General features: G+C 40.9%; 1 protein-coding gene across 5 annotated transcripts; it reads left to right on the top strand.

Moving 5' to 3' along the window:
• The first annotated feature begins 823 nt into the window (after positions 1 to 823).
• zdhhc7 (zDHHC palmitoyltransferase 7) lies at positions 824 to 13,624 on the top strand. 5 transcript variants are annotated; one of them, XM_029428517.1, is made up of 8 exons: positions 824 to 993; positions 2,067 to 2,165; positions 7,286 to 7,639; positions 8,440 to 8,564; positions 8,715 to 8,811; positions 9,368 to 9,449; positions 9,850 to 9,980; positions 13,545 to 13,624. In XM_029428517.1, exons 2-8 carry the CDS (start codon positions 2,109 to 2,111, stop codon positions 13,569 to 13,571), a joined length of 873 nt encoding a protein of 290 aa, XP_029284377.1. In that variant the 5' UTR covers positions 824 to 993; positions 2,067 to 2,108; the 3' UTR covers positions 13,572 to 13,624. The 5 variants fall into 5 exon arrangements, with proteins under 5 accessions (XP_029284377.1, XP_029284375.1, XP_029284376.1 ...); XM_029428515.1 differs by lacking the exon at positions 13,545 to 13,624 and adding an exon at positions 10,281 to 13,513 and having other exon boundaries at positions 7,291 to 7,639; XM_029428516.1 differs by lacking the exon at positions 13,545 to 13,624 and adding an exon at positions 11,541 to 13,513.
• Positions 13,625 to 14,029: the final 405 nt, after the last annotated feature.

Below are 14,029 nucleotides of genomic sequence, written 5' to 3'. Positions count from 1 at the left end.
ACGGCAGTGACTGGTGCCAGGAACGTTGCCCTGCTCCCCCGCTGGGGTCATGCACAAGTGGTCATCACGTCGTCAGACTTTTTCTTGAGCTGTCAATCCCAAAATACCTGTACCTGTAAATACCTGGAACAGAAGTGTAAGATGCAGGAACGTTTTAGCCTCAAAAAGAGCAGGACAATTGTAGTGTTCTGCTGTGCTGAAATACTCATGCATGGAGTCACGTGTTACGACGATTCAGTGAGTTAAGTTTTTAAGAGACACTGGGTTCAGATCAGGGATCCAGAGAACTGTTAAATATTCATTTATTTTCTATACTGGCTTATCCTGGTCAAGGTTGGGACGGCAGAGAAGAACAAGTGCAGGTTGATTTGAATAATATCCACAGAACTTTAGCAAATGAGAGTCAATGGCTTATTGGAACGGTGGACAAAAAGTACACCCAGGCACCATTGTGCCCCTGAGCAAGGTACTTAACCCCAAGTTGCTCCAGGGAGACTGTCCCTGTTCACTGTAAGTGGCTCTGGATAAGAGCGTCTGCTGAATGACCTGTAATGATGCTCAGGAGGATTTAACAACTATACTTAAAAACTATAAATGATCTAAATTATGATAGCTAGACGTTTAAATTGCAGTATTTCAATGCAGTATAGTATTCTAGGGAGTGTCACTGTAGTATCGCCGTATTTAGCCAATAGCACCAACGGGTGGAGAATTGAGATTATTGCAGTTTTGTAGTAGCAATTATGTCACTATCCACGAGGCGACGCTATTCAACAAACATTATTTCCCCGGACATTCACGAACGGTAACGGAAAACCCCGAGGTGAACCCCGGAAGCACCGTCGTTACTGGTCACCGACTGTCAACCCGTTGTTAGAGCGATATGTTGCTGCTGCTGCGGGCACGGCTGCGTTAAAACTGGAGTTCATCTTAAACGGGACTCCAAGATGTATTAAGACGGCGCTCACGACAATAGAAATTAGCAATATTAAGGTATGTCATATTAAGCTGTCACTCGGGAGGCTCTGCCTTTTCATACAGGGTTAGCATGCTAGCTGTGTTAGCTTCTGTTTGTGGCTAGTTAGCAAGCTAGATTTAAAATCCATGTGAAGTGTCAGGCTAGCTGCTGCTGTTTGTGTGTGTGTGTGTGTGTGTGTGTGTGTGTGTGTGTGTGCGCGCGCGTTTATGTGTGTGTGCGCGCGTGCGTGTGTGTGTGGATAGTGTTCTGTTTCAGTCACGACCTTTACAGTTATCATTGCAGCAGAGATTTCTGGTTAGATCAAAGTAGCCTATTATCTGGCTGGATTTAAGTTTGGGCAGCTTATAAAATAACGTTTTCCACTCCCCTTATAAACATTTTGAAAATGTCCCTTACATTTCAGTGTAGTAACTGAACACAGACTATAATGCATATTTCTGCAGGTATTAGAATCAACCAGTGCGGTTGGTTTGTCTTCAGAAAGGGTCGAGACAAGAAAAAACCTGGATGTGGTGGAAAGTGATTGTCGGTATATATCAGAAATTGCTGCATGTCAGTATTACCACTGTAGTTTGGTGGTTTGGACAAACATCTCCGCTACTTTGAAGTGGTCAAAACACTCTGGACAGCATTAATTTACCACCCCAATTTCAAGTCAAAGAGAAAGATCTGTGATCAGCCAACAGACTATTAGCAGTAAATACTTGCAGTGTCACCACATTGCTATGAATAGCCATCATGATGGGTGTTTCCTGGGAGTAAAAAGGGAACACAAATCCTGGACACCACACAGACTCATTCAATTGGGGATGAAGCAAGCTGTGGCAATGTGTGTTAACTGTAGTTGCCAGTTTATTAGGTACACCTAGCTAAAACCTAATGCATTTAATACGACAGTCCTGCGATAAATCTTCCTTCATGAATGTTAAAATAATATATAAACTGTATCAACTGTATGATCATAATGGAGGCTGTAGATCTGTATGGCATTATATTGAGAGGTGTTTCTACATTTGGTCTACACTCGATATAAATGAACAGTTTCCAACATTATACACATTGTGTTTGTTTTGTGTGTCTTTTTCAGGTGTCCGCCTACATGCCAGCCAACATATGTACCTCATCATGAATGCTGGTCCAGGACGTAAACAACACACCATGTTTTTGTGAGGAGAGAACATATTCGGTAGGTTGCCCCACATTTTTCTCAATTTGTATCTCTTTTGTTTAACAGACCAGAAGCAAAGCAGCTAACCGCATGCCATCTGTTTGTCTCTTATGCAAAAGCTGGAAGAGTGGCATTCCTCATTTTGGCTTCCGCTAGCGAAATAGAGATTTTCTGGGGAGGCACTGAGCAGTAGACTTTGACTAAACTGTCACCAGAGAGCATTTGCTTGATAAGTCATTTCCTGTGGCCAACGTTTTGGTTTGAACACAAGCCTGTATTACTGATGCTAATGGATTTGTATACACTTAAAAGTATAATGATGGGAATGCAAGAGAATGAAGTCTCACGCTGTCATCAATCACCTTCAAAGATAGTTTTGATGGCCTGGAATAGCTTGCTAACGTGACAGTGAAACATAAACTCACTTAGCAAATCGAAAACCTGTTCCTTTCAGGAATATTTTGGGGTTAGGGCTACTGTTTCATCTCATTGTCTTTGGCAGTAGATGCCAGACCTCACATTAGTGTATGATGACTCTGCAACAGAGTGACCCTGCAAAGTGATCTGAGTCAAATGACACTGAGGGTACTGCTGGTTGTGTACGTCAGAGAGAAGAGAAAAAGAGAGCTAAGCAGAGGAGGCGAGACGGGGACCAGTGGCTCTTGTGTTGGTCCCGCTTAGTGGGAAGGGCAGGCAGCTAGACACTCAGCTGCTGTGGCCTTAATGGACCTCCCTTTCATTGATTGACTACAGAAAATTCAATAAGCCCTTCATTTGCCAAGAACGTTTCTGCCCTTTTTAAGGATGATGCTAATTTTTCAACAGAACAACAACATGCAGCTGGTGCTAAACAACGCTGTTTGTAATGGAATACACTTGTTAAATGTAATATTGCCTTTACAGGCATTCAAATAGCATGAATACCAACCACTAGTATTTCTTGACATTTTAAATGTCATGTTTCACATACATGGGCATAATAAGGACTTTTCTTTTTAATTAAGCCCCTTGTGTCAAATACTTCACAACCTGCAAAAACTGCTAATGTTTTCAGTGTGTCTCTTGTCATACTGCTCTGATTTAAACCTTCCAAAGTGAACGTACGACGCAGATGAATCCGTCTCTACTATTTTCTGAGCCGACTCTTTCAGATCCTGATGCAACTTGTCTTTTGTGTTGTATGTATTTACTTGGTAATGCTCTTCAAAGAAGCCTCATTCATTTGAATGTGTGAAATAGTGCTATGAACTTAGTGATGTGCTCAAGCCTCATGTCCAGCCTTGACCTATTTAATGCAGAAAAATACACCTTTTTTTAAAAAGGCCTTTCTGCTGTGCTTGCATCATTCAGTGCCGCAAGCATTCATTCATTGAAACTGTGGCGGCTGTTTATTTTGTTCGACTGCCAGCGTAGCCAGAGTAAAAAAAAGAAAATGGTCCGGCTTTATAGAGCCAATACCAATTCATTAAACATGCCTGGATCGGCCCGGATCCCGATCAGCTTGAGACGTCCCTCATCTTGTCATTATGCACAATGGAGAACAAATCTGCTGCTGTTATTTTATAAGGAGCTTTATTTGCGTACTGTTTGTTTCACATTAGTAATAGAGCGTAACATTATAACAAAAAACTGAAATTGAAACAGAGTGTTAACATATGTTTGAATTATTTTGATTGGGCTGACAAATAGTCCGATGCGATTGATCCATCATTTCCATCCTTTCAGAAGGGTTGTGATTAAAGGCCCCTGCACACCCACACAGATGTTTTCAATTACTCCGACTAATCCACCTCTAGTCAAGTGGAAGTTTTGGTTGGCGCTATGTTGGGATTGAAGTGATGTCACTGAACTCTATGTATGTACGAATAAGATAAACCACCAGACTACAGAGCAGCTGTTCCCCTCAGGCTGCGAGACTCCTGAACCCATCCTCCACACTCGACCACAAAAAATAGTTTTCTGCCTTTTTGTTTTCTTTCATATGGGACTATTTCTGCATTTCGTTGCACAATAACACTACATTATCCTTGTATCCTTGCCCCACCACAACAGGTGACATGTGTGGGTGTCTAGGGGCTTTTATGTACAATTGAGAAGTTGAAAAACATTGTCGTGGGTAGAAGTCAGACCAGAGACAATACTATTTTTCAGTGGTACATTTATTTATTTATTGTTGAACACATGTAAAAAAAAAAAAGCACAGTGACAACAATTATAGAACAGCTACAAAGAAGCTTGTAGTGTTTTTCATCGTATTTACCCCAATCCCCTAGTGAAATGTTTGTTTCCAACATATGAGCTTTTTAAAACCACCTTATCAATATATCTATATCTCTAAAAGTCATTTGGCCAGACAGGTAACTTATCTGCCATCCTTAAAACAAAGTTTTAATAGCGAGGCAAAGTAAGATTTCACCTGGGGACCTTCAACTGTGAAGCAAAAGAGAATGCCAATAATGTAACATTTAAAAGAAAAACCTGTTTTGCAGGATTAGGTGTCACTTTTTCAAGCGGTGGCTCCTTCATGTTTGAATTAAACTTGTTTAATATTTCAGTCCCTATCATCAGGTCACATAAACAAATCCTCACCAGCCACTTCCACAGGATCTGTTTACGTTCTGTACAGTTGAACCTGAGGTGCCCCCCCATCCTGTCTACAAGGCCTGTCTTGCATCTTATTACACATGCACACTTTGTTCAAATTCTCAGTGTGAAATGTGTCTTTCTGTGTCAAATATTGACTTTTGATTTTTAACTCCACATAGTGCTTGAGCAGCGTAGTCTTGGGCACAGATTTAAAGTCAATATCAATTATATGTTCTTCATTCGTTTGTGACCAGCCGCTGCGAGCCTATAGCCAACCCAGTTTAGGTGCTGCTCTAAGATTACCAGTTTAACCAGCCTCTTACTAACTTGCCTGTTAGTGCATAACACATACTTTAATAGCCAGTAACAGGAGACGTACTGTACCAATGTACTGGACTCCAAGTTGGATCTCTGTTTTTATGTCTGTCAGGAAAACATCTTTGCTGCTTTCAGCTTTTCAGAGCAAAAAAACCTCTCACCTCCGTTGGCATTTCCAACTCCTACTAACATGGAACGTTTTTGTATGCAAGCAGAAACAAACAGCAGTCTGGTGCTTGAAAGGCTGTCTGGTTGGTTGTCAGCTAAAGACTGAAAGCTTAGCTCTGCACCACCCATATCACTGGAAATGTCTCATTTAATTAAAATGCTGAGCAAAAGGAAGCAGTATCAGAATCAGTATCAGAATCTACCAGAACATTGCATCAACAAATGCAATAAGCACCTTTACCTATCAAATTTAGTCAATTATGTAGGTACATAATGAATAAATAATGGTTTTGCTGTTAAAGCATGTTGTACAGGACTCTTCAGTGTAAGGTTGTTATCTCAGCTGTGTTATTGAATTTTATTTCAGGAATGGAGAAGCCGTATATATGTGTGGTTGGCTGTCACATGTGCATAGCAAGGTTATAATAACTTTCTGTATGAGACAATGACTTTGACAGTGAGACAGGAATCTCCCTGCTATGTCAATACATTCTGTATTTAGCAGCAACCTTTTCCAGTTTATTATACAGTACATTATATACAGTTAAATACACTCTTCTACTGCGTTCGTATCATCAGTAGCCATCCACATTTTTATTGTCATGAAGGAAAAGCTTTGAAATGTGGGATTAGAACACTTCTTTGAAACGGATTCAAGTGAAGTTCTTCTGTGTGCTTTGCTAGCTGGTAACAATGGGAAGTCCCACCTTCTCTGTAATACAGGAAGTAAAGATCATTAATCTGGGTTCTTCCTAAATGATTAATGAGAAAATACGCATTGTCAAATAAATATACTGGAATAAACTGTAGATCTGATCTGTTTTATTGTATTTAAGTGGTCTCTTGAGTGGGTGTTTAAATAGGAAGAATTAATGTCTTTGTGTAAAATAAAACCAAAGAAGAGATTATTTGGGCAAAGACAGATGGATGTTCTGGACCTGAACTCTGGCTAATCCAACTGTAGCCTAAATTGCGATATGAAAACAAAAATCACAAATATTAAGTATGTAATTATACTTCCTTGGTTAATTGGTTTACTTTGTCTCAGTGAGTCACAGTGAAGCCTGCCAACAGGAGGTAACCGGGTCTACAGATTATTATTAGCCTGTATTCCTCACATGTTCCTCAGCTGCAGGATCAGTTTCCCAAAGGGATCAGGTCAGCCATTGATTTATCTCAAAGCTGCGGACATAGTCTCTCGGGCAGGTCATGAACGTTCTCTTGTGACCTTGACATACAGAGGAAGAAACACCAATGACTCATGGCTCAAAGAGTCCAACGTTGACTCATCCTTGTTCATACATTTTCTTTGCCCCGTTAGTGGTTTGGTTTAAAGATGGTGATGTTGGTTTGAGCAAGATGTCTGTACAGACTGCCATAACACATGGACAAAAGATATTCAGGGTTCTCATGTGATGTTTCCTGATGATTTTGGGGATTTCTAGTGCTAACCCCAGGACAAATGATTCCCACAGATTAACACATTTGACTCACCTAAAACAGATATTATACAAACTTAGTTCACTGATGTAGTACTCCATGATTGTTTCGGTAAAGTCAGATAAATGTTTTGGATCTGACCTCTGGCTAATCTAACTGTAGCCTGAATTGTGATATGGGTTTTCTTTTTTACACCAAAGAAATGTAAAATCACAGAGTATTAAATATGTAATTGAACTGCCTTGGTTAATTAGCTTCCTCTTAAAGGACTGCTTCTGTGACTTATTTAATTTAAGGAAAGGCCCATGTTTCGCCTGCTCTTTGTACTGTATACTTGCACTTGAATGCTTGGGTTTTCCTACCACATCTCTATGTGAATCTTCTCTTCCTCAATCTTTCTGTCTTCATATGAGTCTCTCTCAATCCCCCTCTTATGATGTTTCAAACATTTTAGCTTTCTATAGAATGCTGCTTCTCATTCGTGTGTTTTACCCAACATGCATTATTCAAGCAGTTTTAGGCTAATTGTGTAAAAAAACTACTGTATCTGTTATGTACTTTTTTAATATGAAAAAGACAGTCTCCCTAAATTGAATCTCGCTTCAAATATTCCCCCTCCCTCCTAGGGCAGGATGCAGTCTTCAAACCACCGACTGCGAGATATGGACCAGCACCACCCGCTGCTGTCGGCAGGTGCAGATGTCGAGACAGGGAGCCTGGCAGCAGCCGGAGTGATGGTCGGGGGTCCCCACGCTTGCCACGCGGGAGGGAACCGCACGCTGTGGTTCATTCAGGACAGCTGTGGGATGGTGTGTGCAGGCATGACCTGGTTCCTGGTGCTGTATGCTGAATTTGTGGTGAACTTCGTCATGTTGCTGCCCAGCAAAAACTTCTGGTACTCGCTGCTGAACGGGGCCACCTTCAACTCCCTGGCTGTGCTTGCCTTGGCCTCACATCTGCGCACCATGTTGTCTGACCCGGTAAGGATGTTAAGGAAAGTAAGAGTGGGTACGGTTGAGGATGCAGATGGAAGAGAGACAAATGAGAGACGAGGAAAGCAGGGATTGAAAGTGCAGAAGAGGTAGAGCAAACACTGTCAGGGACTAAGACTAAGACTGTGTTTAAAAAACAAATACCACACAGAAAGACAAGTTTTTAACAACATGTTCCCAGAAAGTGTGTGTGTGTGTGTGTGTGTGTGTGTGTGTGTGTGTGTGTGTGTGTGTGTGTGTGTGTGTGTGTGTGTGTGTGTGTGTGTGTGTGTGTGTGTGTGTGTGTGTGTGTGTGTGTGAGTGTGAGTGATGGAACAGTCAAAAGTAAGTGCCATGGGGATTATTCTGCACTTTGTTACTAACACTTTGTGACTTCTGTTTGTGAATTCAGCCAAATCACGCTTCAGGGGGTGAAATACTGTTTGTGTTGCTGCTGGAGGTTTACTCATGTTTACTCAGACAAACTAGATTTCTGATGACCTCTCCGCTGGTGCTTTTTAGCCCAACAGCCCAGCCCTAACAATTGCTCTATTGTAAGGCCCTAAATAGTTTAAAGGTCTAAAGTTGAACTCATAGAGCATATCTATGATTGAGGGATTGCCTCCATACAGCTCTCACATGACGAAAGCTAATGGTGCTAACGTAAAAAACGTTTTTCATAAGTCTAAAAACAACTGTTAAATTGGTTCATAAACAGACACACAGCTTGAATTCTCTGAGCTTTAATGCATAATACATTTTTTGGGGACATTTGTAACCCAGAGCATTTGTCTTTGTCCCTCCTTTAGGGTGCGGTTCCTAAGGGCAACGCAACCAAGGAGTACATGGAGAGCTTACAGCTGAAGCCTGGCGAGGTCATCTACAAGTGCCCGAAGTGCTGCAGCATCAAGCCTGAGAGGGCACATCACTGCAGGTCAGTCTAATGGGTGTGAAGAATGTTACACAGACTTCAGAACACATGTTGGCGTCCAAAGTGTGCTTTTGAAAACATCTATAAAAGCACAATTTGTGTAAACAGCAGTCAGTGTTTCATGCAGTGACATCTTCTCTCTCCTGCCTGCAGTATTTGTAAAAGATGTATCCGGAAGATGGATCACCACTGTCCCTGGGTCAATAACTGCGTGGGAGAAAAGAACCAGAGATTCTTTGTACTTTTCACTGTAAGTAAACAGAAATACTCACAAATAAGTCTGTTTGATTTAAACAAGGGGGGGGGCTAAGGATTATGAATTCAGTAGTCCCTTTAAATCACTGAATGTTTATTATAATAAATAAATAAACACGTTTACATAAAACTTCTCAGATCTTTTTTTGCACTAGTATTTATTGTAATTCACAGCGAGGTAGTGCGCAACAGACCGACATCAAACTTTCACTGATATCCATTTATGACTCAACAACATCAGCACTTTTTTTATTGCTTCATATGCTGACTGGATCTTTTTTGATGACAGGAACATAAAGCCATAAAGATATGGCTGAGCAGTACAAAGTTACCTGTGACATGAAATGATCAGTTAGGGCTCTTTACAGATTGTCATAGATTTAAAAACTATAGCATCACACGGTTTAACCGCATGTCAAAAGATTGTATTACAATGTAAAAGGATCTTGTGTACATTATCACAGTATCTCCAAACCAACCTTATGGAATAGCTTCTCCTTTTGGCCTTCTCTCTGTCACCGGTTCTCATTATTCTCTTCTTCTTTGTGCAGATGTACATATCTTTGATTTCTGCCCATGCCCTGGGCCTCAGTGGTATGCACTTCTTCACCTGTATTAAAGTCCAGTGGAACGGTAAGGCGCCTCTTTGTGTTGCAGCATCGACTATGACATGTGTTTGAGTCAAAAAGACAAAGACAGAATGTCAAGAGAGATGAGTCAGAAAAACAGCTATTTATAGTGGAAAAGGGAAAGAGATTGTTATCCTGTTGTAAGAACAGCTGCGCTGCACAATCATCACAGAGATGGCATTGATCTGTCTCTGCTCCCTTGTGGGTCTCTGTAGGAACCAGAAAACTGAAGATAGTATGTCATTCCTCGTGCTGCAGCCTCTACTGCCCTCTACAATATGACACATTAGAGTTACTGTGTGCACATGCAGTCCTATATTAAATATAAGCAGTAGCGTTTCAGTTGACATTTCAGTTGTTCAGTGCCCGATGAAAACTCCACCTTCCTCTCCTCCTGTGACCAGAGTGCAGTGACTTCTCTCCGGGGGTGTCCGTGCTGCTGCTGATCTTCCTCTGTCTCGAAGCCATCCTCTTCCTCACGTTCACAGCTGTGATGTTTGGTACGCAGCTCCACTCCATCTGCAATGACGAGACGGTCAGTATCCGCTGCGCCCCACAAGCTTTTCTTCCCCCTCAGAAAGTCGTGTGTGTGTGGCAGCTAGTGTCACTGTCGGATGAAGTCGTCAAGGGGACCTTAGTCTTGATAAATACCTGTTGGCTCTCAAAGTAAATGTAATATGTTGTTAGTTTAATTGAATTAGTTTTCTCAGATGAGGAAACAAAGTATCAATATGATACCCTCAGGTTTGTCCCAAGTGCTAATGAAAGTGTGTGTCTTAGCATGCTAATGAGCCAAAGCAAACAGGAAACTTAATGAGGAATCTTTTATTTACAGAGGGGTTTGAATGTCTTGCAGGAGATTGAACGTCTTAAAAATGAGAAGCCCACGTGGGAGCGTCGCATGAGATGGGATGGGATGCGAGCTGTATTTGGGGGCTCGCCCTCTCTGCTGTGGTGCAACCCATTCACAGGCCTGCGTCTGCGGCGCCTGTTGCTGCTGACCCATGGTCGCCGCGGCGGGTCTGAGTTCTCCGTCTGAGAGCAGGGACTGATGCAGCTCACCAACACTTGACCGTCTCTAAAGCAAGATTTCTTGTAGGCCTCCTTGGCCAGGGCTAGGATGGACCTCTTCTCCCTCAGGCTGTCCTTTATGTGTGAGTGACAGGGAGACAGGCTGCTGCTCCAGTGGGACCCCAGCCAATCACAAACTAACACTGAAAGTTTGTATTTTCACTCTAACTTGCTGATGTAGACCTTACTCAAGAGTATGCTGAACAACTGGACTATTGTTTCTAACATGAGCAGATGCTTTAGTTTGTTTGTGTGTTTTTTAGGTAAAGCATGCAGTATGTAACTCAAGTGACTCTTTCATTCCTTGTGAGACGTCCAAGCTGCCGTTCGAACTCAACTCGTGCACCCTCGGTACATCTCTTCAGCAGCGGGTTTTCTTTGCTGCGTACATGAGATTCAAGCGTAGGGTTTAAATCAGCAACATATCTGTAATCAGCACTGGACCCCAGACAAGTGGATATAAATGTGGAAATGCTTGAAACTGTTCTTTTGGACCCAGACAAGGAAATCACAGGCAAAGACATGCTGCACTTGAAGGAAAGTCTGAATATGCAGCACAGTAGAAATCAGAAATTGAACTGTGCTGCCTTGATTTGCATGTATAACCGCTCAATCAGGCGACATCTGAGCCAGGAAATGAAGGCTTTCACTATCTTCAAATGAATGAACAGGCTACTTTAAACGCAAGCCTCATTCTTATTCAAGAGGACTGAGTGGCTTCTCCTATCCGTTCATCTTGTTTGTCATGTTTTTCCCTTCATTGTGCTGGAATTGTTGGTTCTTCATTACTCAGGCCAGTAGAAATGAATTGCTCTTTTTTATTCTTTTTTTTTTTTTTAATAACTGCTGAAGCTTCTTTACCTTTTGATCACAGTGAACTCCTCAACAGTTGATCATATTGACAACTGTTATTCTGAATCTTCATTTGGATAACACATTTTGTATTAGTTGTACATATGTGCCCATACATTTGCCATTGCACCACTCCGACATGCTGCTCCACATCTCATTCTCTAACCCCCAGACTGCTGATCTGCCGCCCTGTGTTCTCATAAAGAAGGGATTCCATTTTAACAACTTTGGCTGCTTAAAAGACCGAATGTCATTAAGTTTGAATTGTTTTACTCGTACTCAATGTTCTTCTACATGGAAAACGTAAGGCTGCTTCTGTGTAAAGTAACTTCATAGCATTTCAACTCTTAAAAAAACAACGTTACAAACACTCGAGACGGAGCCAAGTTTCAGACAAGGTGGCTTTGAATGCTCCTCGGGCCACTGAGTGGTGCCACATTTTGAAAAGTAGAACTTAAATCACTAGCACAACCTCCCTTTGGCTCCTTGTGAGCTCACTCTGATCTGCGGAGCCAAGCTCCATTGTGCAGTTGTCTTGTGTTAAAAGGGAGCTGCTTTGCTGAGGTACCAGGCTCATTATACAAGCTTTAATACTGAACTAAGTCTCGGGGAGCTCAGCCAGGCCTTTCCTACTTCACTCCAGAAATGTCAGGCCTGTAACATGTAGTGGAAGGAGAGTAGCAGATATTTCCCCAGTGTTATTAGAACACTTATTCATGCCTTTAAAATCACTCCGTAAAGTGAATTTGTCATTATTGCCAGGTTTATAAAAAGTGTTTTTCATTTAGTGACAACTTGTCTCCTATTTGTATTTTGCATAATTAATGAGCCTGTTTGCACTGGATTAATGTGTCTTTTTGAATCTAGAGTTTGACCGTATTGTCAAAGTGTTGTCAAATCTAGATTCTCAAAGTCTCATTTTGTTTGGCGTGTTGGACAATATACTGCTGCTTGTTCTCATCTGTGGTTGTCAGGAGAAGGAACTCCACTGTTTACACTAAATGATGATATCTGATGTGCTTTGGCTTTAGTGTTTTAAGAAACATGCTGTCATTAGAATGTAAAGCATATCTGTTGTGGGACTACGGGACACCGCACTGAAAGCTAACTGACATCAGGGGGTTTTATTAACACTGGCCTCTCATTTCCGCATCACCTCAGCAACAGTTTTCCGATTAAATGTTGGGAGAATATCGCTTTCTTATTCATGTCATACTTTCTATATTCAGCATTGTTCATTCAGCAGGTCCCGAATCCTGACATGCTCAATGTTTAATTTATGAGGTGTGAAATGAAAAAGAGGGAAGTTCAGCCAAACACACAGCATATCTATGAAATCATATGCACATGTAATAATTGAAGAATTATCAGAAAACAACAGAAAAAGTCATGCTTTTTTTTAGTTTGTTAGATGCACACTGTAATCAAGCAACAGCTGTTATTAAAAATACATCCAGAGCCATGAGAGGACGAGTCTAAACACAAAATGTATTAGAATAATACAAATGTCTGAAACGGGACTTGAGGTAACAGAGGCAAGACTAATACACTGTTAAACCTTTTTTAGTGGTATTTGTAGGAAGTAACAGAACATCAGCGCTAATTATGGATTGTGTTGACTGGATATGAATATTTGATGTTGACTGGTATAATTTGGTTGATGTAAACGAGTATTTCACAATAGGATGGTCCTGTTTCATGACCAAACTCAGATGCTGTAATCATAATGTCTTAAATTGGGGTTCTGTTACAGGGTATGTAGTTTAACATTCATGCTCAGCAATAGAATCAATGAATGATGATTTTTAAAGGGTTATACCGGTAATTGTATTTTCTCCACCTTCTGCTGTTTGAGTTATTGAAATACAATCAACATGGGGAGAGGATTGTTTGACAATGTACACTATCCTGTCAAGATTATTAACATTAACATTGCCATGAACTGTTGAGAAATATTGTTTCCTCAAGAACAAAAGTCCTTCAGCTTTATAAACAAAGTATAAAGGTTATTATTAACAATATATAAATGGAATGTTTTATTCAAGTTTTTTTTTAATTAATGTGTCATAATCTTATGTCTTATATCTTTAATGTCATTATTTTACATAATAAACTTGATTAAATTAAAGCAATGTATTGATTGTCCATCATATGCATTACTTTTCTCTACTCCTAGGTTTTGTTTCTGGAGAACGTGTTGTGAGTATCACACTGACGTAACATGCTGCAGATCAGTTGGTAAAAAAAGAAGCCAGGATAGATTCCAGTTTGGTGAGTGTGTCTCTGAGGTTGGACCGCCTTGACATGGATGTCAGTTTCGCTTAACTTCAAATTGAGATACAAGGTGTAGTAGAGCTGAACTGAAATTTTGAGAACTGGGGATGGGTATTGTTCAGCATCAACGAAATATGGATCCATAACCTAGTGAAAGAATTTGTGAGCCGATTCCGATGCAGGTGCCCACTAACAAAATGGAGCATTTCACTCAATCCCTCATTAAACAGACAGAGACACAGACAATGTCACAAAAAGTACATGAAAACAAAGCTAACACTGAATGAAAACATGAAGTGTTAAGTGTATGAGAATATTACATCAATATGAAGGCGAGCTGAGTTGGCAGTTGTAAGTAACCGAAACTTACGAAAACTAAGAACTTGC

The sequence above is a fragment of the Cottoperca gobio genome, chromosome 3 (assembly GCF_900634415.1).
Source record: "Cottoperca gobio chromosome 3, fCotGob3.1, whole genome shotgun sequence".
Lineage (NCBI taxonomy): Eukaryota > Metazoa > Chordata > Actinopteri > Perciformes > Bovichtidae > Cottoperca > Cottoperca gobio.
The sequence above is the reverse complement of the archived record's forward strand: the minus strand, read 5'-3'. Positions and strand labels throughout refer to the sequence as shown.